The sequence below is a fragment of the Cupressus sempervirens genome, chromosome 3 (assembly GCF_028749045.1).
Source record: "Cupressus sempervirens isolate cs-2001-9-10 chromosome 3, ASM2874904v1, whole genome shotgun sequence".
In the NCBI taxonomy this organism is placed as follows: domain Eukaryota; kingdom Viridiplantae; phylum Streptophyta; class Pinopsida; order Cupressales; family Cupressaceae; genus Cupressus; species Cupressus sempervirens.
In genome coordinates, this window is record NC_143120.1 from 515,508,850 (window position 1) to 515,534,254 (window position 25,405).

The 25,405-nt window shown below is 35.2% G+C and overlaps 1 protein-coding gene across 2 annotated transcripts in view; it reads left to right on the forward strand.

Annotated features, from left to right (window-relative positions):
- Positions 1 to 25,405, forward strand: part of LOC149567436 (uncharacterized) — a 132,240-nt gene that overhangs the window by 80,637 nt on the left and 26,198 nt on the right. For both annotated transcript variants that reach the window (XM_089820625.1, XM_089820626.1), the window contains exons 6-8: positions 1,600 to 1,711; positions 1,806 to 1,950; positions 13,450 to 13,595. In XM_089820625.1, coding sequence (XP_089676751.1) covers positions 1,600 to 1,711; positions 1,806 to 1,950; positions 13,450 to 13,595 — 403 coding nt within the window. The remainder of the gene's footprint in view (positions 1 to 1,599; positions 1,712 to 1,805; positions 1,951 to 13,449; positions 13,596 to 25,405) is intronic.

Consider the following 25,405-nt stretch of genomic DNA (forward strand, 5'->3'; position numbering starts at 1 on the left):
TTTATAAAATATTTATGTCACAATATGCCGCAGCAAAAAAGTTCATACACCACTATGCTAATATTAAAGCAATTTAGCAAAATACACCACCACATATATTAACGATTTAGTTTGAATGGCATGACAAAATGTCAAAATACACCACCATATTATTTTTCAGTTCAAAACAGTAATGTCCGAAAATAAAGCTTGTATACTTGGCTGTGGTTTGTTCTAAATTCCTAAGATTGACATGTTTTACCATATCACATATTCTTCAATCCATTTAATTCAATTGTTCCTTTTCCTTACTGGGTAAAAGCCTGAGATAAAAGAAATCGTTGAAAGTAGAGACCTTCCAAATAACTTGGCATAAAAAATAGTAGTGAACAGAACCTCTTCCTCCATCGTGACTATTTATATCCCTGTCTTGACTGCAATTCTCCATTTCTCCTCCGTCTTCCACTATCTACTACATAAGAGCTAGTCCCATTCATTCTGCACGACTTGCCACTAAGGAAAAATGTTGGACATAGTGGCAATCAGGAAGGTGCAGAGGGCCGACGGTACTGCCTGTGTTTTGGCCATTGGAACTGCTACTTCCCCCAATGCTATTTAGCAGAGCGAATAACCTGACTATTATTTCCCCATCACCAACAATGAACACAAGGTCGAGCTCAAGGAGAAATTCAAGCGAATGTGTAAGCCCATATGGCATACACCACATTGGAATAGTATGTTTCTTGCTTTTCATTTCTATGTCTAAATTGTTATGGGGAATTTAGTATTGCAGGCGAGAAGTCGATGATAATGAAGAGGTATATGTATCTGACGGAGGAGATATTGAAGGAAAACCCCAACCTGTGCGCTTAAAGGCCCCCGTTGCTGGACACTCGCCAGGATATGGTCGTTGTTTAAGTTCCGTGACTGTGTAAAGAGGCTATGAGCAAGGTGATAAAGGAATAGGGTCAGCCCAAATCTAAGATTACCCACCTCCTCTTCTGCATGACACTCCACCTCTTCTTGCAGTCATACACAAAACAGAAGGCCTGCAAACACATGAGAAGTAAAAGAATCCCTGCAGCCACCAAAGTGAGGAGCTACCATGACCCAAGTATGTATTCGCCCAAATTGCTCCAAATTTGGTCCGAGTGTGCGTGACTAATTCAACATCTGCTGCAAATGCCTGGAAAGTTGTCCAGGGTCCTTTGGACCGACTTTAGAGTGAATTACTCAGGATAAATATGAATTTGAACCTAATATGATCCGACTTTTATTTTACAACAAATCGGCTTTCGAATTTGGTAGGGAATGACCAAATATGGTTACTTAGCATAAATAGTACAACAATGAAACAAGTCAGCTCAAAACAAATCTTTGAATATGATTGGAATGAAAACTAACCAGCTTTCTGTTCACAAGAGTACATTAAGTTATAGTATTTTCCATTTTTGAGAAGCAGTTTTATTTTTCAGGATGCAAATGATATGTTTGTTTTTCCTATCAGTTAATTCTTTATGAAATGTGTGCAAAACTGCATATATATATATATATATATATATATATATATATCTATTCATGCACATACTTGTGGCTAAAATAATCCTGGTGCCTTTACAGTTGACAAACCTACCTAGTGTAGCAGCTGTTACTGTAAACCTTCAGTCAAACATTCTTCTTAGCAGAGCAGGGATAGCTGTTTCTTCTCCCGCACCATTGGCATTTCTTTATGGTATGTGCTATTGTGTGAACATTTTATCTTTTGAAATATATAGCTCAGGTTCTCTCAAACATATTCATGATCATTAATACGATTTTTGTTCCAGATATCAAAAGACCTCAAGTACATATCAGTACAAGCTCACCTGGAAAGACGAAAGCACATGTTATAACATTTATGATAGAATTTACAGAGCCTGTGTTTGAGTTTCACTCCTCTGGTATTGCTGTTCATGGTGGGAGGATTGCAAGGCAGGTGTATATGGGTTAAGCATAGCTAGACCAATTTTTTAATTTTCCTTTAATTTATGGAACATTGCACTCGATGATAATGCTTGTTTATGATTTCAAAAGGCAGGCACAGAAACCACTGCATACCTATATCTATGGTCAATAGAATTCCAAATTTTGAACACTATGTTTTCTAATGAACTAAATCTCATTCTTGTATATTCCAAATTTAATAATCTTACCCAGTTTGACTAAACATGCACCATTGTATTCCCAACTAATTAGTCAGATTTACTCAATTAAAACTCAGCGCTGTACAATTCACTTAAAGACAATTCAACTATGTGGAACTGAAAATATTTGTTTGCTACTCCAGCTAGTGTGCAGATGTAGTTTTAACTGTAGTTTGCCAGCATGCAGCAAATTGTTGAAAATGAATTTCATTCAGGAAGTTGAATGAAATCTGACTTTTCCAGGTATTGCAAATATTATTCAGATAGCTGTTGCCATCTCTAGGAATGAATGAATTCACAGAGCAGGATTTCAGGAAGTCCTTTTTTTGTTAACAATATCCCCAGTCAGCAGGATTAATCTTCTTATATTCTGTAGCATCCACAGATTGAAACCTTAATTAATATGGTGCTTTGGTATGAAGTGAACCAAAATTACAACCAGTCCCTATTCCCACAATAGATTCTCCAATATGATGCTCTGAAATGTTTGGTGGAACAATAAGATCCCCTTCAACTTCCTTTTCTGGCTTGAAAAACTTCTCCCAATATTGGGGGTTTTTGTCTCCACATAAATCAAAGTAGTACTTACCTTCAATTTGGATGAAAGCTTCAAATTTTCCACAGGAAAAACTAATTATCTTCACATATATTAAAGAACTTATTGACAGATAGATCCGGACATCATATTACTCAATTTCTGATGCCAAACCTTAATCCTACATTTTCGATCAGAAGTAACTCGGTTAACACTGCAAAAAGATACTTTACTATAGCAATGGAAGCCTTCACATAACAAAGGAATCACACGTCTCAGAATAGGTGGCTCCAATATAGTAGTGTACACGGGTCCAAGAATAGGCTGCTGCTTTGAAGTCAGGGATATCATATAGAAAATGCTGCCTAAACTGAAAGATTGTGCTTAGCAAGGAAATAATGAGTAAAGGTAGCTGATATTCACATTTCAAGCTTATTAAACTCAAATGACAATAATAAAATATCAATGCACTTGAAAACCTTAGAAATCCATTTGCACCCATTGAATAATATTATATATGATTTCTCCAAGAAATATTTCTTAATAACAAAGTCCAAACATTTGATGATTGAATCATAGCTTTTGATTTAATCCATTCAAGAAATACCAATGCCTGTGAGTGGCAGCACTAATGAAACAATTTCTCGACTCATAATGTTTCCTAACAAATATTTTATGAACTCCAACACAAAATATTTAATGAGATGACTTATGGAATAATTTCATATACTTGAAAATATTTACCGGTCTTCTTTTATTGAATTAGATTCCCATATTAGATTCCCATATTTTCCTAAACTCATGTTGTCATCCGAATGTAAATTACAGCAATATCTGGCTTTGAATATTTGGAACTACAAGCTCCATATCATATGAATATGGCTGGATAGAACACTAAAGAGTCCAGACACTTGGGAATTTAACTAGAATAGCTTTTCGATAAATACTTTTGCATAAGAATCTGATACTCACAGACTTTTGAACCTATATAATCTCTATTATTAGTGCAAATGAAGAATCTTGACAATCTTCATCCTTTTCTTAGGGTTGATCTTGCACTGCTGAAAATGGCTTCCTCAAGTCTTCATCCTGAGAACAAGATTTGAGAAACTCTAAAATTAAAGCCAAAGAGAAATTATTAATCAATGCATATCCTTGGCAACCATGCAGAACCTCTATGAACCATATGCCTCCCAACATCCTGTTAAGGGCAGGCACACTTGTTCATATGTCAAGGTGTGGTAAGGTTCTGTGTTGTATCAAATTAAACCAAAAATAATAATATAATATTATTTTCCAGTTTATTTAGTTGCAGCATGATTATGAATTTATGACTAAAATGGGGATATTAAAAGCCTTCATGCCTAAGGTTGCTTGTCCTCAAGCTATTCAGCACTAGGTTCGCACATGAATTTCAGAGTCCAGTATGAACTCCTGCTGAAAACACAGTGCTGTAAGATGCCTGCAACTATCGTCCACTTATCCCTTGTGAAAATCTATCAAATAATCATTCGTTTTGAGTCTTTGACCGACCAAACTCACCATTCTGTCTCGTATCCTTATTCAAGTCTGCTGTGCCACTGTAATTCTCATATTTCTCAATTCTTCACCAAAGTTGGACAAAGAACTATCCTGAAATGACATTCCAGTGGAATGACATACCTTGGGGACGACATCAAAATGTGCAAAGTATGCTTCAGACTTCTTTTCTGTCACTGCCTTCTGTGGACCATCATTCTACGACTTCAACACTACCTTCTTGTTACCAATAGTGAACTCCAGCTCTCTTGTCTGGAAATCCTGTATGAATTTGCTAAATGAGCACAATCGAAATTCCTAAAACAATATTTGTCTCACCCAAAGTAATGAGAATCGGAATCGGCAAGGCCGAATCGAATCGTGAATCGGCCATGAATCGGCTATGAATCGGCAAATTAAAAAAAACCCTTAAAATTTAGAGATTTTAACAATTTAAAACTTATTTCATGCACCCTTTATTGAATATAACTTAAACACACTATAACATCATCAAGTAGAAGTTAACATACATAAACATGGAACATAAATGATAAATCCATCACATATGTAACTATGTTACACGTAAAATGTAAATTGTAGGTTGTAGCTGAAGTAAATAGAAATCATATGATCATAATGATTCAAATCATAGAATGTATGTAAGACGAAGATTTATAGGACATCAAATCATAAATGAATGAAGAATCTAAGATGAAGATCCATGAAACATATGTCTATCAATATCTGTAAACAAAATGAAAAAACAAGGCTCTAGCTTAAGCCTCATGATCATCATCCTCATCATCATCCTCAAGCTCAGTCGTAGCCTCAGCCTTAGCCTCAGCCTCTGAGTATCCAGTTTGCCTGCTAGAAAGGCGTCTAAGGTAGGTCCTAGAGGACTGCCGAGCCATATCCCTCGCATGTAAGATAGGCTCATGAACATCACTACAACTTGTGTCTGTGCGTGCGCATGTGCATCTACCAGTGCCTGGACATGCTCTAGATGCCTCCTCTGCCATGGCCACAGCCTTAGCCTCTCTATCCATGTGGTCAACCCACTCACAGTCTTCCTCAGTGAAGACTGGATCCACAACCTTAGTGAGCCACTTTGATTCTAGATTAGTCTCCTCTAGAATGATCAGAGAGGAGTCAGCACCCAAAATCTGTTTGATCCTAAGACGAAGGTTGTAATGAATAGAGACAAGCTCATTCAACCTCTGCACAGTCAACCTATTTCTCCTCTTTGAGTGGATGTGCTTGAACATGGACCAATTGCGCTCACATTTAGAAGCACTGCTTGGCTGACTCAAAATAGAGATGGCAATCTTTTGAAGTTTTGAGGTTGTGGGCCCAAACATTTGCCACCATCTATCTGAAATAAGGGAAATAAAAAATAATTAGTCTCATTTACAACTTTAAAATTACATAATCAACAATTAAAATACACAAGTCATAAACTTTAGATTCATGAATATATTACTTCACCTAGTTGTATTGTTGTTTGAGCATCTATGGCCATCTTGCCAGAGAAAAGTGGCCCTTCTTTATTATTGAACTTGTCAAACTCAATGGTTGCAGTTGTGCTATCCTAATCACTAGTCAACCTCTGCATCACTGTATATAAATTGGTGACAACCTCCTCATCCGCCTCGAAGTCAGGACGAAAACGAAATGCTGGATTCAAAATGTAAGCTGCTGCATGGATGGGTCGGTGGAGCTGATTCTGACATCTCCTGTCAATGATATTCCAAATAGGGGCATACTTCTCCTGCATTGTTGCATACTAGACTCTAATGGTCTCCTTGGCCTTATCCATGTCCTCATAAATGTAGCCCATAGAGGGCTTCTCCCCATCAACAGTTCATAGGAGAGATATAAGAGGCTCAGTGACCTGCATATAATGTAAAAAAAATATTTGAGTCAAAACTTAAATATAAAATAATATAACTTAAAGTAAAACTAAATCATTAAACAATTAAATATTAAATACTAAACAGTAAAATACTAAATGTTAAATTGCAATAAATTTACCTTAAGGATTTCTTTAGTAGGTTTTCAAAAACCATCATCATCAAAGATGCAATTCACCACATCTACCCCTGCAATGGTCTTTGCATAGGAAGATGAAATCCTCTCCCGCCCAAAAAACATGCTCCTCAAATCGTCCCTTGATGTCAACAAGGACCGCAGTGTGATGAAATTCAAGGCAAACCTTGTGATGCCTAGACGAGCTAACTTCTTGCCTCTTGTGTACTTCCTTATTGTGCTAAGGACAAATGAATGATTATAAATAAACTTGCATATATTTTTTGCCCTTTTGACAAATGATTTGACCCACTCAAGCTTGCCAATTTCCTCTAACATGAGGTCAATGTAGTGTGCTGCACAAGGAGACCAAAATATGGTGGGGTGCCTCTCCATCAAAAGTTTACCTACAAAAATTTTAAGTTAATTAGAAATTCAAACATGTTAGAACTTAGGAAACTTAGAATTAGAAAAAGTTCAAAATTCAAATAAATTTATTTTCAAATCTTTAAAAGTTAAAAGTTAACTTGCAACAACATAACTTGTTGCATTATCCGTCACCACTTGCACCACATGTTGTTCCCCCACCTCTGCTATGACTTCCTCAATAACCTCACATAAGTATATGACGTTTTTTATATGAGCGGAAGCATCAATGGATTTGAGGAACATGGTATATCCTACAAAACAATGAATTATAATGGATCATCAACAAATTAGCAATCAACAACTCGAAATTTGAAATATTCAATCACGATTCACAATTATGTATGTAGGAAAGTAGAATGCTCAATCACCTCCACAAGAAATAAGAAAATTGAAGAGTGTTCTATTCCTCCTATCTATCCAACCATCAATCATGATGGTGCAACCCTTTTCGATCCACTCTTTTCAGTGCTTCTCAAGCTCAACCTTCATATCCTCTACTATTTCATTGAAGTAGTATCCACTCAACTCAGCCTCAGTTGGGGCTTTAAACCCCAGACCACAAATAGCAATTATATCTATCATGTTTTGCCAATAGGGAGCCCTATCACAAATAGAATATGATTAGAAATTTAGATGTCAAATCATTATGTAAGCTTGTAAAGTGAATCTATGATTAATCAATGAATCATAAAACAAATAGATATAATTAAAGTTTTACTTTAAGTTTAACCTTAAATAAAACAAAGAAAAAAGAATCAATTGCCTGACTGCAACAAATGAAATGTTGCAAAAGTACCAAATTTTGCAAATCTCTTTTCTGGCAGCATCATGAATCTCCTTGTTCAAATCCATGCCTTCAAGGGTAAGTTGAGCCAGGAGTAGTGTGGGGCACAAAGTAACTATTCAATATGTTTTTCCGCACTCTAAGCCGCAATAGGTTGGAGTTGGACTCAATCTCAGTATAAGACCGACTAGCACTAGCACTCGCTTGAGCACTAGAACTAGGACGAAAAGGATGCTTGGAAGAACCCTCTCCAACACAACCTACGGATGCGGAAGCTGATGCAGATGCAGATGCGGCTACGGGAGCATGGGAGCCAATAGCCCTTAACCCCTCAAGTTGCATTTTCTTATTCAGTTTCTCTTGTTCATATTTTTTTGATGCCACTAAACAAGTGCGTTTTGCCTCAACATTTTGTTGAGTGCAAATTGTAATATCATGTCTAGGTATAGCAACAATGTGGTATTTGAATCTATAAATACCATAGTTGAAAAACTCAGACTCGGCAATAACTCAACGGACCCAAATTTTTTGAAAAATTCGGATTTGCCAAAAACTCGGCAAATAAATCGACACTTTTATCGAACATTTGAAATATATATAATTTTTAAAAATAGACATACACAAAATTCTAAATATATAGATCATTTATTGATTGGAGTCTTGGACCATTAATTAATTTTATAAATATAAATTTACTTGTATAAGTATAATCTTTTCTATCAAAATATATAAACTTCAAAATATAAATTAATATCAAAATAATATATATCAAAATATATAAACTTTAAAATATAAATTAATTAGCTCTCGTTGGCCAAGATAGTGATTTGAAAAACTATAGTCTTTTCGGCCTAGTCATTATAAACATTTTAGATAGTAATTATAAATTTGATGGTCATATATTGATTGGACCATTAAATAATTTTATAAATTATAATTATATAACTATAATCTTTTGTATCAAAATAATATTAACTTAAAAATATAAATTAATTAGCATTTGATAAACTAGTCTTTTCCTTCCAGTTACTATTAACATCTTAGATAGATAATAATTATAAATGTGATACTTTACTAAATAAACTATATATTATATACACCAATTATGAGTATCGTGAATTAAAGTTCATTAATAGTTTATTTAATATAGTTGGGAAGCTAGCAAAGTCAGTATCGCATGGAAATTTGCTGGTCTTGGCATTTGATTTAAAACATTATAAACCTTCAAAATTTTATCGCAGGTTTGGGCATTCGAATGCATTGATTAATGACTTTCCAAATCGTCGTCCCAGCTGTGGAGCAATGTTTTTCTGATGGCCTCCATTCCCATTTATTGTCTGTAAAAATGGTTTTATGAAACCCTAATTTTATATTACATTTTGTTTGGTTTACTGCTGATTCAATCCCCTAGAACTCGCGTGTTTTGGCATATATCTCGCTGCGTTATAATTATTAAATCAGTGCCGAGTTTAGCAGCGATTAAATTGCCCTACAGATTTTGGCATGATATATCACGACTTTAGCGATATATCGCAGAGATTTTAAAGTATGATAAATACCACCAGAATTTATTTCTTTACAAAACATACATTTCGTTTGAAATTTGGTTCTTCTAGGAAACTCTTCGGTATATTTCCAACATTCATCTTTTTTACCCATTGCGGAAAATGAAAGCAAAGGGCTGCTGCAATAAGAAAATTCAAGTAAAACATCAAAGTTTGAAACTATTAAACAAAAGCTATAAAACAACAAACCCTAGTTTGCAATTTAGTAAAACTAAAAAGCAATAAAGATTTGTAAATGAAAACTAAAAAATTTAACAAAAAATGCATAATACACTAACATGCAAAAACAAAATCAGCACTTACCTCTTGCAAATGAGTTGTGGAGTGTTGCTATTGACTCCTTAATGCTCCCAATGCAATTTATGCCCTCCCTAGATGGACTTCTGATCTCTTTGGTGCTTTTCCTTCTTGCTGGTTGGAAAATTGTGGTTTTTCTTTTATGTTCTTCTCTCACTTTTCCTCTCTTCTACTCATACTTAACAATTAGAAGGCCCTTTAGGGTTAAAACAAAGAGGAAAAGCCAAAAAGAAAACAAAAAAACATGTGTTCTATTAAAAAAAAAGTCCACTTTATGCCTTGCCGCGTGGCCAATTGAGGTGATTTTTTCCATGAATTGCATGAAGTGATGATTTAGGCAATTCATGAGAAAAAATTGGCTGATCCGATTCACGACTCATGAAAAATCACCCAAGTTGAATCGAATCGCCAAACTCGCGACTCATGGCGATTCTCGGAACTCTGGTCTCACCAATCCCAATTAGATAAAAATCGTCAATGAGTATTTACTTATCTAACTAGATGTTCAAGTGCAAATCATCTTGTGCAACTTTCTTTGAATGTGTTGGCCATCATGAATCTGAATCCTGAAAAGTCCTTGCTTTGTATTCCTCATTTCATCACAAGACCCTCATTAATGATGTCATAAGATGCTGCACAATCCACAAAACAAGCCACCCTGTGTCCCATCAATGTTCCTTTTACTCAAAAAGGATGATGTGTAGAACCTCCCAATAGCCAAACAATGGTATTGCGCCTCCCGGTGCTTGCTTCTCGAGCCGGTATCTATCACTTTTCCCTCTACATCAGAGGTGATCTCAATATAGTATGTTTTACCTTTCCCAGTGCACCTCTGACTGGGTTCTCATGGTATGTGTAAAGTGAAACACAAGTTTTTCTTCTGTAGCTCACTCCTTGCTTCGAAATCCAACTTAGGAGGTCTAGGTCTAGGCAGATTAAGAATTCTTGTTTTTGGCTTGTCATAATGCTTCTCATCATTGGGTGGGATTGCTCTTAACTAATTTCTGACCTTTGACATTGAAGACTGCATGGCTCTTGTCTTTTTAATCACATCCTTGTAATGTGGATGGGTTAAGGGCCCTAATGCAACCCTTAAATGGACTGGATAATCCATCTATGAATACCACAATTAACCTTTGCACTGACAATGTAATCATCAATAGAATTCCGTTGTTTGAGTTGCATTAACTCCTTGAAATGCAACCAAGTATCTTTTCTATCAAAATTATTGATCAACTGTTCTATGAATTTGGCATAAGAATTAATCTGGTCATGGCCTAATACAACCATTCTATGATGCCACCGTATGTGAGTGATGCCATCCAAATGAAGTGTTGAATCTTTAATGGCATCATCCTTTAGCATAGGATCTAATAGAAAATATGTATCCAGCTTTTGTATCCATGCTCTTGCTGGTGATTTGGTTGATTCATCATAATATGGAATTGACAGCTTATCAACCTCATTTTTCAACTCCTAGTCATGAAGCGGCTTCTTAGCTCTCATAGGCACACCAGGTCAGTGAGACCTTTTGTAGAAACACTTGGCAGCGGCACCTCACCTCAAGCGGTATTCTGAGACAGTCTGGGTCTCACTCCCATCCCATACCATATCATTGGTGCTGGACTCCTTTCTGCCTAGGAGAGACCCTTAGTCTCTCCCTCTCTGGTTCTTTCTTTGTTGCTTCCTTGCTTGCTCTTTTCCTCAGACACCATTTGGTACTCCATTGTTGGTTTTTGCCTTGGTTGTTTGCTTTCAGTCTCTTAGACCCTTTTGTGGTCTATTGTTGGACATTAATAAATTTATCTCATCTTATCTGATCCGCCTTTAAGGCATACTGGTCAGCCTCCTCTACACTATGCATATTCATCAAGCTGGTTTCATCTTGTATGGATGGACGTAATCCATTCAAATATCTTGTAACCTGCTCAATATCTTCTTCAATTGACCGGCACGAATGCTTAACCAGTAAAACTGATCTATATAATCTTCCACACTACTCTCTCTGCTTCAGATTTTGAAGCATCTTCACCAAATTGATTCGGTATTTAGCTTGCAAAAGCTGGACTTAATCTTGATCACCATTCGATCCCATGCTTTGATATTCTGCTTTCCTTTTTTCTGTCTATTCATTTGCAAATGCTCCCACATTAAAGAAGCACGTCCTTGCAACTTTGTGTGTGGGAATTTCACCTTCTGATCTTCCTCCATGTTGTCATATTCAAAATATTTATCCATTTCTGCTATCCAGTCCAGCAAAACTTCAGCACTCAATCCTCCTTTATAACTTGGTGGTTTGGATCAAGGTCTAGAACTAACTTTTGTGAGGGCTTTAATGAACCTCGCTTCTCCCAGTTCAAGCCCTCTTTGGTTCACCACTTCACTTCCTTCAACAGTTTTATCTTCTTCTTCATCATCGGTGACATCTTCAACATGTACACCTCTTCTTTGAGCCACTTCCATGGCATTCAACCACACAGTGATACTCCTCATCGCTTCTGCTGTGTGTGCTGTTATTACCTCTGCAATTTCTGTCTCCAAGTGTCTAGCTTCTCTTCTTCCTCTGCAACCTCACCCTATATAAGCCGTTTTGACTACCCTTCACACTTCCAAATTCACTTCCATGCAACCGAGCCTGCTCTCATACTAATTAATTTAGAAAAATACCTGTGGGCCTTACCAGGCTGAAAGGTAAAGCAGTCATTCCCACAAATTTAAACTCAAAATGCATATTATCGATATGAAAAGAAAAGTCCTCCAATTTCATCAATTATGCAAATGTTTTCATTACAATTTTCATAATAAACTTTGATTCAACAAGACCAATCTGTCCTTTGTTTCTCCTACGCAATCACAAGTTTAGTTCTTTATGTTTCTTTATTCTCATAGACATTTCCTGTTATTCATAGCTTCTTCACACACTCTTTTTTTGTATCCCTTTTACACAAGTTCATACTCGTGGCTTCCTCTCTGGCTCTTTGCCTGCTATGCCTAACTCTTGTATCTTGAAATCTTTGTAATTTTCAAATTAATTACTTACCATTGTAAGCTTCTCTATGCATTTCTTCCCTCTTTCGCAGCTTCCTTCTTGAGGAAAATCTTATTTTTTTCCCTTTAATTCTTACCTCTATTCCGTGCACCAACTCAGGTTGCAACCTACGCACTATTGCAGTCTGTCTTCTTATTTTGATTGCTGCCTCTGTCCTTTTTGTATCTTATTATATTGTACTAATAATATCAACTATTGGCCTTGGCCCCTTATATATCAAAAATAAAAAGGTTTGTTTTATGTAAACTCTTCAAAAACCCCTTGTAAATTATTTTATTTACAAATCTATATAAAAATGTTTTAGTTTTCAATTTATATTTTGTTTTATAATTGTTTAGTTGTACACTACAGAAATCTTATAATTTCTACGTTATAGTTTTATATAAATTATGTTATTTATGGTTATCCATGCATTTATTATTTTTTGCAATTATTTATTTAAAATAATATTTTATTGATATTAGTTTTAACTCGAAAACAAACAAAATACAGAAAAAAAATTACTTTTACTTTCTATTCAACTGTTACATCATTTTCATTGATATGTATTAAGAGGTTGTTCTTGAATAAACAAAATTTCTTAGAATTCTTATAAAATAATTGAGGTATCTTGTTAAGGAAAGCTTGAAAGCCAATACAAAAGGAAATGTATGCTCTGGGATAGATTTAGAAGTTGACCCGAGTTTATAAGCTCAGGCATGCTGGTGAGTAACACGAATGACACAAAATTATAACCTTGATAATCTGCATTGCATGGTGACCAATAAGTATGATCAGTCACTAGCCTGTTAGAAGCAATTTGCTTTTCACATACCATGGAAAGGTGACTCATCATACCCACAATTGTGTGCCAACTGCATCTGTCATGAATGATACTCTATAAAAGTAAATTATTACAGGTCATGCTTGTGTTCTATGATGAAATTAAATGTATCTGATGAAGAGTCTCTTATTTTTTGTCACCTCTAATATAAGGTAGTACGCAAGGGCATCACACGCCACGTGCATTGTTCTACATGTATTACTGAGTGAGCTTGGAACATACAACTTGCAAAAAAAACTCTGAAGTTATTCCAATTTTGCAGATTTAAAGAGGTATCCATGTCCTCATATGCGCTAAATGTAATAGTTGCATTCGAGAATGTTGTAACAGTATTTATTCCAGAAAAAAAAGCAACCGATATTTCTGGAAATCTGAATCTGGCATCAAATCGATTGCAAATCAGGCATTGTAAGTCTACAAATTCTCTGAATATTTTGAAAACATTTTAAAGTGTTTTTTTGTTTTTCTATCTAAATCTAAGGCATTTTTGTAAGCAAAAAAATTTAAATTTAAAAACAATTATATGGTTTTCTTTGATATTTTAGCAGATGTCTCAGTTCATACTCATCTAGAATATTATTTCAACTGAGAAGTAATGTAAACAATTACTCTTGTTGAATTTTGAACGTACTGGTTCATTTTGTATAATTTTTCTTCTTTAAGTTTGAGACATAAATAGTGATAAGAATGTTATTATTTGTGTTAAAATTTCAGGCATAAATCTTCATTTTATTATTGCTTTATAGAGTGATTACTATAAATTCAATAATGATTAATTAAGCAAGGTATGCTTAATATCCTTTTAATCTCTATGGCATATACTATAGACTCCACGTACAAGTTATGGTCCACCACGCTTACCGCTGTGCTCACCCAAGTATATAATATAATATAAATTGGAATTTGAAATCTGCTCAAAGGAGTCTGTAATATTCGGTGATCAAAACCTTAGAAGACTGCAATATAGATGTGTTCGCTGGATTTTGATCTGCATGGTGAAGGGGATAAATATGTGAAAGAGGGTCACATTCCCCCGAAGGGATGTGACTTCACATTGGAGTCACATCCCATCAGGCATGTGACCCCGATGATAATTACTTCAAACAAATTAACCCTTCGGTGATGAAGACCATCGATCCCGATTTAGTGTGTTTTGTGTAACATGCAAATTTTTCCTAACCAAGTTTAAACATTATTTATCTATCAACTAATCCCATTCACATGACAATGATTTCCTTTAACTAATTATAACTGGAAAGAAGTAACTACTACCTAATCTAATTGCATTTAACTTCAACGATTGTAAAGGAAATAAATAAATGATTACTTTGATATCATTTAAATCAATCTAACATGTTCAATTGAAAAATAAAGTAGCAACTACCATTTTAAACATCTAATATATTTGTGCATAATTACTACACTATCTATTTATGCTTCCATGATTCCAAAGGTAAAAGTACAAAAGAACATATAGAAATGATGGAGAATTCCCTTTGTCTTGTTGTTCAAGCCTCAACATCGGTGAGAGGAGAAGCATTGACATAGGCTTAACCTCCCAACTGTGGACCATGCTTATCCCCACACATCCTAAATAGAACGGCCCTCCCTACTTCGGGATCGGGCTTGGGATGTTCTTAAGTCCAGCCATCTGAGTAGTCCGGTGGTTTGAGTGTCCCATCAGTTATTTGGATTTGGACAAACAAAAAAAATCTCATGATCGGCACATCTGCCTATATCTACCCTGGCCAAGGATTTCAAAGTTGGGTTCGCAAACCCGATCTCCACCACTTGACAACTGTTTTCTTCATTAGGACAAGCATGAGCTATTATAAGTATTTGTTACTTAGTTATTTGATCTCATTCTTGATTTCTATAGGTTATCTACACCTCCTCACCATTTAAGGCAACCATGCCGGTGATTCCTAGGTGCATGAGAGATTATGTCCAATCCATTTTGATTTACACCTCTTCACCATTGATGGCATCCTTGCTAGTGAATTCCTCGGTGTTTGGACTTCATGATATTATTAACATTTCAACATGATGAATAAAAAAAGATAAGAAATAATTTTGGGCAGAATCTCTAATTCATGACTATCATTATTATTCCATCTTCCATATCCATGGCTGTGAAAATCTTATGGTTAATGAACAGCAGGTGACATGATTATTAGACCCTATGGATTCCGACTAGGAAGCTATGTTAATATATATATCTACATACTCTATTCAAACTGTATATAATATGGCAACAATGTTTACTTTAACATGGAAAGATGAATAAGACAGAACACTGACTGGCATATCATTATGAATAAAAGGAAGTAATGGATTCAATACATTTTAGTTGGTCTTAGCATATCTTACGTGACTTGAGATTGGATTGTTCCTTCCTCCTGCAGCCGGAAATATTTGACTCCGCACTTCCCTAGCTATGATCTCGCGGATGGATGTTGACGTGAAGATGAAAGGGAACCGGATGATAAGCTTATGAAGCCGATATAAATCTCTGAATACTCTTTCTCAGCTTAAACGCATAAGCAAAACGTACAAGCAGGTGAACGGAAGTGTTATGTGTTTGTAGAGAGGAAAAAGTTATGGCAATTACGATCAATGAGACTATCAAAATGGTTGCTTGGCTCTTCAGCTACCTTTAGTTATAAAGATGGCCATTCAAATGCCTCTCAATTCAAATTTTTAAAGAAAGAAATAAAAAGGGAAAGAATAAGAAGTTGAAGAGTTTTAATTTATTATTTTATTATTATTATGCATTCTTATAAACATTCATGTGTATGTATTAAAGTGACATCATTAGATTATAAACTTATAATTTATTGGTGTCACCTTATTTTTATATACATGTGTTCATATTTGAGGGTGTATAATAATGATTAAATAATAAATTCAAATATTAATTCTTCAAAGGTATGGATTTCATATTTTTAGATTATTTAAGTTTTTATTATATTGTTTTTCTAATAGCTCATGTGGTCCCATAATGCAACATGTTGTCAAGTCTTTGTATCCTTTCCAAGGTAGTCTTAGGTCAAACTTGTCGATCCTGATGACTGGACCAATCGACCATCCTCTTCTGATGATCTCGTTTAGCAATGCTTCCCCTCTCTTCAGTCTTCTTCCTACAATCACCCAAACAAAACATTCTCGCCAAGACATTAATTCAAAGATATTGTAATTGTTAATTCAAAACAATTGTCGATCATCTAATGACAGTTATAACTTTTGTCAACGTCTATAATAACTAACTCATTTCACATGATCATGAATGAAATGACTCATTATAGTTGATACAACGTATATAATTAACTAACTCACTTCACATGATCAGGAAAGAAATAAATTGATACAATGTCTATCATTAACTAACTTGTTTCACATGATTAGGAAAGAAATAATTCATTAAACCCACGACTATGTTCAATTTAAGACTTAGGGCAAAATTTGGGATGTAACATACCCACCCCCTTAGATTTTTCATTGTCCTCGATGAACATAATAGCAAACTTAAGTTGTACTTAGTCAGTTATACAAGAAGAAAAGAAATATTCAGTTTTCAATTAAGAGAAAAGATAGGGATATCTTTGAAAAATATCATGATAATCCTCCTAGGTGGCATTATCCTCAGCATATTGGTCCAACTGGACCTTGCATTGCATTACTTCCCGAATTTTTTAGCATAGCTTACGTACCTCGAGTATTCTGAGTAGTCTTACCTCTACCACCCCTAGTTCTCGCACCTGCAATAATTTCCAATCAATCATATGTTCATGGTGCGTAATATACTTTTTAAGATATGACACATGGAAGACGTCATGCATCCTGGCAAGGGCTGGTGGTAAAGCAATCCTGTAAGCTACTAGGTTCACAACTTCTAGAATTTCAAAGGGTTCCACGTATCTCGGGGTTAGCTTAGCATTTTTGCCAAACTTGATAGTACTTTTCTTAGGCTTAACCCTTAGTAACACCTTGTCCCCTATTGAGAATTCTCTAGGTGTTCTTTTGGCATCAACATAGCTCTTCTATCTATTGTTTGCTTCCTTTAACCTTTGACGAATCTGGATTACCTGTTCCTCCATCTCCTGAAGCATTTTAGGCCCAACAATGGTTCTATCTTCCAACTGATTCCAACTCACTGGAGTTCTACATTTACGACCATACAAGGCCTCAAAGGGAGCCATTCTAATGGTGGATTAATAGGAGTTATTATATGCAAATTCTACCAAGGGTAAGTATGTTTCCCATTGGTATTTACCAAGTACATTAGGGATCCAATAATTGTTGGTAGAGAATAGGATCAGCATTCTCAGAATCTTTAGTAGCTGCTTCTGCAAATTTGTTTCCAGTGTGTACTTCCCTTGATTTAGAATGATCTCTTTATATGTTGCCAAACTTCAAGTCCCAGAAAATAGTGTAGAAGTACTAGATCCTTCAAAACAAATTCAGATGCTAGGTCTTGTTTGTAGTTTGCAATTAGATGATCTTCTCTTATAATCAATAGATCATCCACATATATTACTAGAATCAACATATCACCTTGTTGTACTTTGAAGTACAAGTTTGGGGCTGCATCATTTTTTGTGAATCCAAGTTTATTTAAATGATGATCTATTCGTTCATACCACGCTAAGGAGCTTGTTTTAGTCCATACCATGCCTTTTTTAATTTGCAAACATGTGACTGCTGATAATGTACAACAAATTCTTCAAGTTGCTCAAGATACACTTCTTCAATGACTCCATTCAAAAAAGCTGTCTTGACATCCATTTGATGAATTTTCCATCCTTTAGAGGCAGCAATGCTATGACAGTTCTAACAGAACTATATTTGGCTATGGGAGCAAAAGTTTCTTCATAATTGTTTCCTTCCTTTTGAGAGAAACCTCTTGCAAGAAACTTGGCTTGATTTTTTGCAATGCTTTTGTCTGCAACATGTTTACTTTTGAATAACTGTTTTGAAGATACGACTGATTTATTTTTGGGTCTAGGAACAATATCCCAAACACGGTTCTTAAGGATAGAGTTGTATTCTTCAGTCATGGCATCTTTCCAGTTTTGTTGTTTCATGGTGACTCTTACATTTGAGGGTTTAGAATTTAACAATTTACTCATGAGTCTAGTATAAGTAGAAAATATGTTTGAATGTCTACTTTCTCTCACATATCTTAAGGAGCTGTACTATTTTCTTCGAGTAGTTTTCTGGCCCATAGTGGTCACTTCTTTTCTTTAGATATGTGAGTCATATTCATAGGTTCAAACGGATTGTCTTCTTTTGCTTGATTCTCCTGCTCAATTTTGGAAGTTGCTTCTTCTATGCTTTCTTCACCATTTGATTCATATTCAAATTTAGATCTTTTGTAAGTAGTGTCTTCATCAAATATTATGTCTCTACTCAATTCAATATTTCTTTGCCCAAGGTTGTATATGTGATATGCTTTAGAAGTTTCACTGTATCCTATAAAGATTCCTCTTTTCCCTAAGGGTTCGAGTTTAGATCTTCTCTTTTGGAATGTGAATAAAGACAGGGCACCCAAATGTTCTTAGGTAGCTGAGATCAGGTTTCTATGTAGAAAATGCTTCTTCAGGAGTTTTATGATCAAGACGAGAGTGGGGACATCTATTCTAAATATAAACAACAATGTTCGAGGCGTCACCCCAAAGAAAGGTTTCTAAGTTTTGATCATGAATCATTGCTTTAGCAGATTCTACAATAGTTCTGTTTTTTCTTTCTACTACTCCATTTTGTTGTGGATTGTAAGGTACTAAGAACTCCCTCTTAATCCCAACATTTTTGCAATAATTTTGAAAAATATTTGAAGTATACTCCTTACCATTATCAGTTCTTAGAGTTTTAATTTTCTTACTAGGTTTTTTACAAGGGCTTTGAATTCTTTAAACTTGTTCAGAATCTCTTCAGATTCTTTGCATTTAAGAAAGTATATCCATGTCTTCTTGGAGTGATCATCGACAAAGATAATGTAGAAAGAAAAACCTCCTAGAGAAGAAACTGACATTGGGCCACAAAGGTCGGAGTGCACAAGCTCTATAATACTTATTTGGTTTTGCTTTCACTATTATGAAATGTAGATTTAGAATTCTTCCCTAAAGCACAACCTTTACAAGTGCTTTGATGATTAGGGTGAAGTTTGGGTAATCCTGTTGCAATTTTCTCAAGTGAAGGTGATCCTCCGAAATGAAGATGTCCCAATCTCCTATGCCAAATTTCACTTTCTTTGATGGTGTCATGAAATAGAGTAGTAGGAGAGTTTGAGTTTAGCTTGTACAAGCAACCATGTCTAGAGCCAATTTTGTAAGCATTCTTTTTCTTGGGCTAGGCTAAAACTTTACCTTCCATAAATGTAACTTGCTATCCTTCATCTTCAAGTGCAAATATCGACATCAAATTTCTCTTTATACTAGGTACATAAAGAACTTTAGTTAGTTCAATTGAAGTTCCTGAGTTTAGGTTTATATTACAAGTCCTTATGCCTTTTACTTGATAGCTGGTGTCATCTCCAATGGTTACATCATTAACATAGTTTTCTTTAATTGAATCAAATTGTTCCTTGAAACTAGTGATATGGTGTGAAGCTCCATTGTCAATTACCTAGGTATTTGATCTGTTTGATACTCCATTGGAGAGAGCTGAATAGAAAGCATTATTTTTTGAGTCTCATTTGAATTGTTGACTTGAGCAAATGTGGCTTGTTGTTTTAGCCTATCAGGACATTTAGATGCTGGATGTCCATACTTATCACATCTAGAGCATTGCATTTTGGAGAAATTTGATTGCCTTCTCTTTCCTTAAAATTTTTGTTTCTTCTTTCTATTATTTACTTGAGTTGAAAGAGCTTGGATGTCTTCTTTTGTAGAGATACCCATGCCTCGAGATATTAACATACATTCGTCTTGTATGCAATCTGCTCTGAGTCTGTCAAGTTTAGGAACCTTCAATCGGGAACATTCTCCTTGTTTGAATGTATCCCAAGATGTTGGAAGACCTTTAAATGCCATTATGGTTAGTTCCTTGCCATCACAAATATGACCTATTGTAGATAGTTGATTTTTTAACTTAGTCATTCTCATAAAGTACGAAGATATTGTTTCTCCTTTATTCATCTTGATGTTAGAGAGTTTGTCTCTTAATGTGATAATCCTAATGGTATTGTTTATTTATAGTGTTCCCTGAGGATGCGTCCCCCCCAAAAAAGCTAGCATTTCGAGGACGGGGATGTCCTTGTCTCGGGGAATTCATTGGGGACTTGCATCCATCCCTAATTCTTTATAACACAAAATTAAAAAAAAAAACAAAAATGTCACTTTTGCCGTCCCCGTTTACAGTTCCCCCCTCCCCAAAATCGGCAAAATTTTTCGCGGTCTCGGAAACCTGTCCCACTGTCCCTTGCCATCCCCGTCTCAGAAACTCAGGGGAACTTAGTTGATTTCAAACATATCAACAAGAGCTTTATACATTTCATATGCTGTGTCTAGCTTTGCTATGATTGGGAGTAGATGAGTTTTAACACCATCCACAATTAACTTCATGGCTTTGGTGTTGTTGTTTTCTGATTTTGCCAATTCATCACTTCCTTTGGGTGGTTTGGAGTTTTCAATAAATTGCTTTAACCTGTTCTCCTTATGGTTAATTTCATCCGCAATTTCCATCCTGCAAAGTCTGAATCACCTTCTAGTCTATCTTCTATCCTCATATCTTTCACCATTTTAATTTAATGAATTTAGAGTATATTTGGTGTACTATAGATAAGTTTGAATCAAATCGATTCTTAAACCTGCTTTGATACCATGTTAAAATTTCAGACTTAAATCTTCATTTTATTATTGCTTCATAGAGTTATTACTATATATGCAATAATGATTAATTAAACAAGGTATGCTTAATATCCTTTTAATCTCTGTGGCATATGCTATAGGCTCCATGTTCAAGTTATGGCCCACCACGCTTACCGCTGCACTCACCCAAGTATATAATATAATATAAATTGGAATTTGAAATTTGTTTGAAGGAGACTGTAGTATTCAGTGATAAAAACCATAGAAGATGGCAATATGGACGTGTTCGATGGATTTTGATCTGCACGGTAAAGGGGATAAATATGTGAAATAGGGTCACGTCCCCGATGGGACGTGACTTCACATTTGAGTCACGTCCCCGATGGGACGTGACTTCACATTTGAGTCACGTCCCATTGGGCACATGGTCTCGATGAAAATTACTTCAAACAAATGAACCCTTTGGTGATGAAGACCATTGGTCCCAATTTAGAGTGATTTGCAATTTCATTCAATACATATAAAATATTCTCATATATGTATAATTTCACCATAAGATGATATTAATTATAAATATTACCAAGAATGAATTTTCCTTATCAAACTAATACATTAACAATTTGGTCAAATTTTACAAGTCTAGACAACTACATTGGTGCAATAGTCATTTTGAGGGAATTATTAAAATTTGTAGGTACTAAGTCCTTATATATATCTGTATTGATCTAGTCTATATTGATCAAGATAAAGGGTTAGTGAATGTAAAGGCTAAAGCAAGCTATAAAGTTGCTTAATGATAATTATAGAAATGTGTATATATTGGCTTCATTCACCTAGTTAGGGAGGTTTAGAAATCTAGGTCAGCTGGCATGGGATGCTTGGATGTGGTTTTTGAATAATTTTAACTAAATCCGTAGTATTTGTAAGTGAATGCATTCGTCACGTGAGAAATAGGGGTACTTGGACCCTCTTGGAAACTATATTTAATTTATCATTATATCTTTCAGATTGCAATAACCTTTGTAGCTTATGCCTGATTTTGTACAACTTGTATTTTTATTTTTTGTATATATATTTTTTTGAGCACAAGGACGTTAGGCTATTCCCTATTGCTTTTGGGAACACATATTAGAATTGAATAAAATCAACAATCTCCACAATGCAATAGAAATGTGAGACATCAGCATCTTGAGATGCCACAGGTACCTAGCTACTCGTAAGTTGCTCTAAATCATATTAATTTGTTAATAATATTATTTGGCTATAACTTTTTAATTTTAATATTATTTATTCATTTTTCAATGTAGTTGGCCATAGCGAACCTGGGGTCCAAAAAGGAATTGGTGAACTGCCATAATTGCACTTGAATCTGTAAATTTGCTTGATAACAATACAATTTTCTGATCCCACTAGGAACCATACTTATCAGTAGGCAATAAAACCCAAGATTACCTCATATCATGGAATTAAGAGGAAGCAGAAGTGGATTATGTGGTTCAAGTGTCTTCAATTTTTTTAATCATATTTTGTATGGATGTACTCAAGCCATAATGAAATAGGGCTCCAAAAAGAGTTGGTGAAGCCTTGGAACTGTTCTTGAATCTTAAGTTTGCTTGAAAATTAAAGATTTGATCATCACAATATGCAATGTATCCATACATTGGGGGATGAAACCCAAGCCCATTTGATATTGTGGAATTTGTTGGAACCAGAATTAGATTACCTGCTTCAAATCTCTCTTTTTTTTATTGGAGCTCTTTGAAAGTTTGACCAAGAGATCTATGTAAACCTCTTAAAAAGTTATGGCCCATCAACATTCAAGTCAATTTTCATGGTCAAGGAGTGTCAGGTTTAGATTTCATTATAGAAAAAGGACTTCAACAAAGTCTTTGGGCAGTCATATGCACATCAAAAGGTCAAGGCCAAGTTCAGAAAGGAGGAGAAATGTGTGCTTGTGTGTGAGCACGTGCACATGTTTCATTTGTGGTGATGATGTTGATTGAGACTATAAGGATACACACAAGGAAATGAAGGCCCTAGATGAAGAGGCTTAACCAGCAGAGTGGAAAAGTCTTTGCATTCATTTCATACATCTCATGAATGATGCAATAAAAGTTTGTATGATTTATTTTCTTGCTTTAATGATCAAGAGAATAAGATTTTTTTGACTTGATTCTTTGCATGATATCCTATATGCAAGGTTTGGCAGAAAAAAATCTTTATAAATAGTTGAGAATTTTTTGTCCTCAGAGATAGATAAAGCTTAGCTTGACGACCCAAGGGATTTTGCACAAGTATTGCATTCAAGTGCCCCAGTGTTTGATGATATCTAGTATGGGAGAGATGGAATTTCCATTGTCTCTCTAGACCTTTGCATGAATCAAGAGTACCCTTATTTAAATTCAAGTTCTTGGAGGGGGGATGTAGACCCACAATCAAGCATGGTTAAAATGCAAAGGATAATGGAAAAGATTATATCTTGATGAGAGTTATATCCTCAAGGCCAACCCACAACAAACCCATATGCAATCACATGAAAAGTTTATAGGGGAACTTTGCATTGATGGATCTTGATCATATACAAATGAGTTATAGTAGGATATTAAGGCCAACCCACAATAAACCCATAAGCAATTACATGAAAATTTTATAGGGTTAGTGCGCATTGATGGATCTTGATTGTATACCAATGAATTATAGTAGGATATTTGGATGATAGAGTCTAAAGCTAACATTTAAAAAGTAAAAGTACCATGTGAAGACCTCCAAGCAGAGGATTGAGGAGAGGTGGTTAAAATTGTTGTACCCATATGAAATTTTTCGTATTTTGTCTGTTTTAAGCTAAGAGAGGTGTTTTCTTCTTGAGTTCAGTTAACATTTCAAATATAATTAGTCTGATTTGTCTTATTGCCTTTTTTGCCATTTTATAATTTTTTTTAGCATCATGGAACATAGTTCTTAAAGATATTCCTCTCGGTACGAAAGAATCTTTTCCTAAAGAAATCTGCTAAGGATGCAATGAAGATTCATCTTTTAGAGAAATGTTCAAATAAGAAAACTGGTCAACTTTGGAGGGTAGAGGGGTGTAATTTACAAAGTAAACAAATTTAGTCTATTGAGAGAGTTGCACACTAAGGAGACAAGAGCACACGTCCTCAAACATGATTGATTATGAAATTCTAAGAATAGTGCATAGGTGTGTGATTGAGGGATGGAGTGCACTTCATTAAAGGAGTGTTGGTTTGTTTTTAAATTGAATGCTTTAATGTTGAAAAACACATTTTATAATGGGAGATTACTTTTCTAAAATCTAAGTTGCAGGATTTGTACCCACAGGACCCAAACTAGGTTCAATTATGCACCTGTTATGGGTGCATCTGTGGGTATCTATTGGGTGCGTGCGGGGTGCACACCCAATGAGGACTCAAGTACACCGATGGGCCCGCCTTAAAAAAGTGAGTTCAAACTTATATTATAAAAAAAAGAATTTGCTAAAACTTTTTAAATTTTTGTTTTTCTTCCTTAACGACTCAATATGTGGCCTTCAAATACATACTCATTACCTCCCATTTTGCTTTCACCATATTTTCTCTCCATCTTGGAATTTTGAAGGGGGTGATTATATTCGAAGGAAATGGATTCCAGAGTTCTAAATATAGCTTGCACAAAGGAGATTTAAGTGTTTAAGGTATGCATTTAAACTCGTTCTTTAGTCTTTTGATGATCTTTTTCAAGTTTGTGAAGAAGTTGTTCAATTATGTGTTTTTCCCCTTTTTGTATAGATTGAAACAATGGCTATTAGTCAAAGTTTAGTGGGTGGGGAGGGAAGTCAAAATTTCAAAATTGATAAAATGTCTTCTTTATGTAGACATACCACAAGAATTTTACAACTTCTTGGAGGTGGGTGATTTATTTAGAAGTGTAATGTTTGCAATGCACGCTATAATCATTGTTATTACTTAGTGAAACTTCATTTTATAGGCTCTAGTGGTAAAGGGATTAATATGTGTAATAGCCTAGATAAGAAGGGGTTGCCTGTTGTACAAATAATAGGATTTATTAAAGACAAGAAGATGCAGAGAAATTGATTGCAAAAGTGGGGGAAAAATTGGGCATAGTTTTGGAAACAAAAAACAATGAGTTACCCTCTCAAATAGTTGCGGCCTTCAAACATCCCTTCTTTGCTATGCCCTCTACAAAAGATGAAGATGAAGGACCATAAATCCTCACCCACAAAAGAGGTCCATTGGAGAGGGCATTTAAAATTAGTGTAGCAGCGACGTTGGGGTTGTCGGGACTTGTTTTTGGGACGGGAGGACAATGGGCCTCATTTTTGGGATGGTAGGGGGATGACAAAGGGACGGTGGGGAGGGAGGAGTGCTACATACTATAAATATAGAACTTGAAATG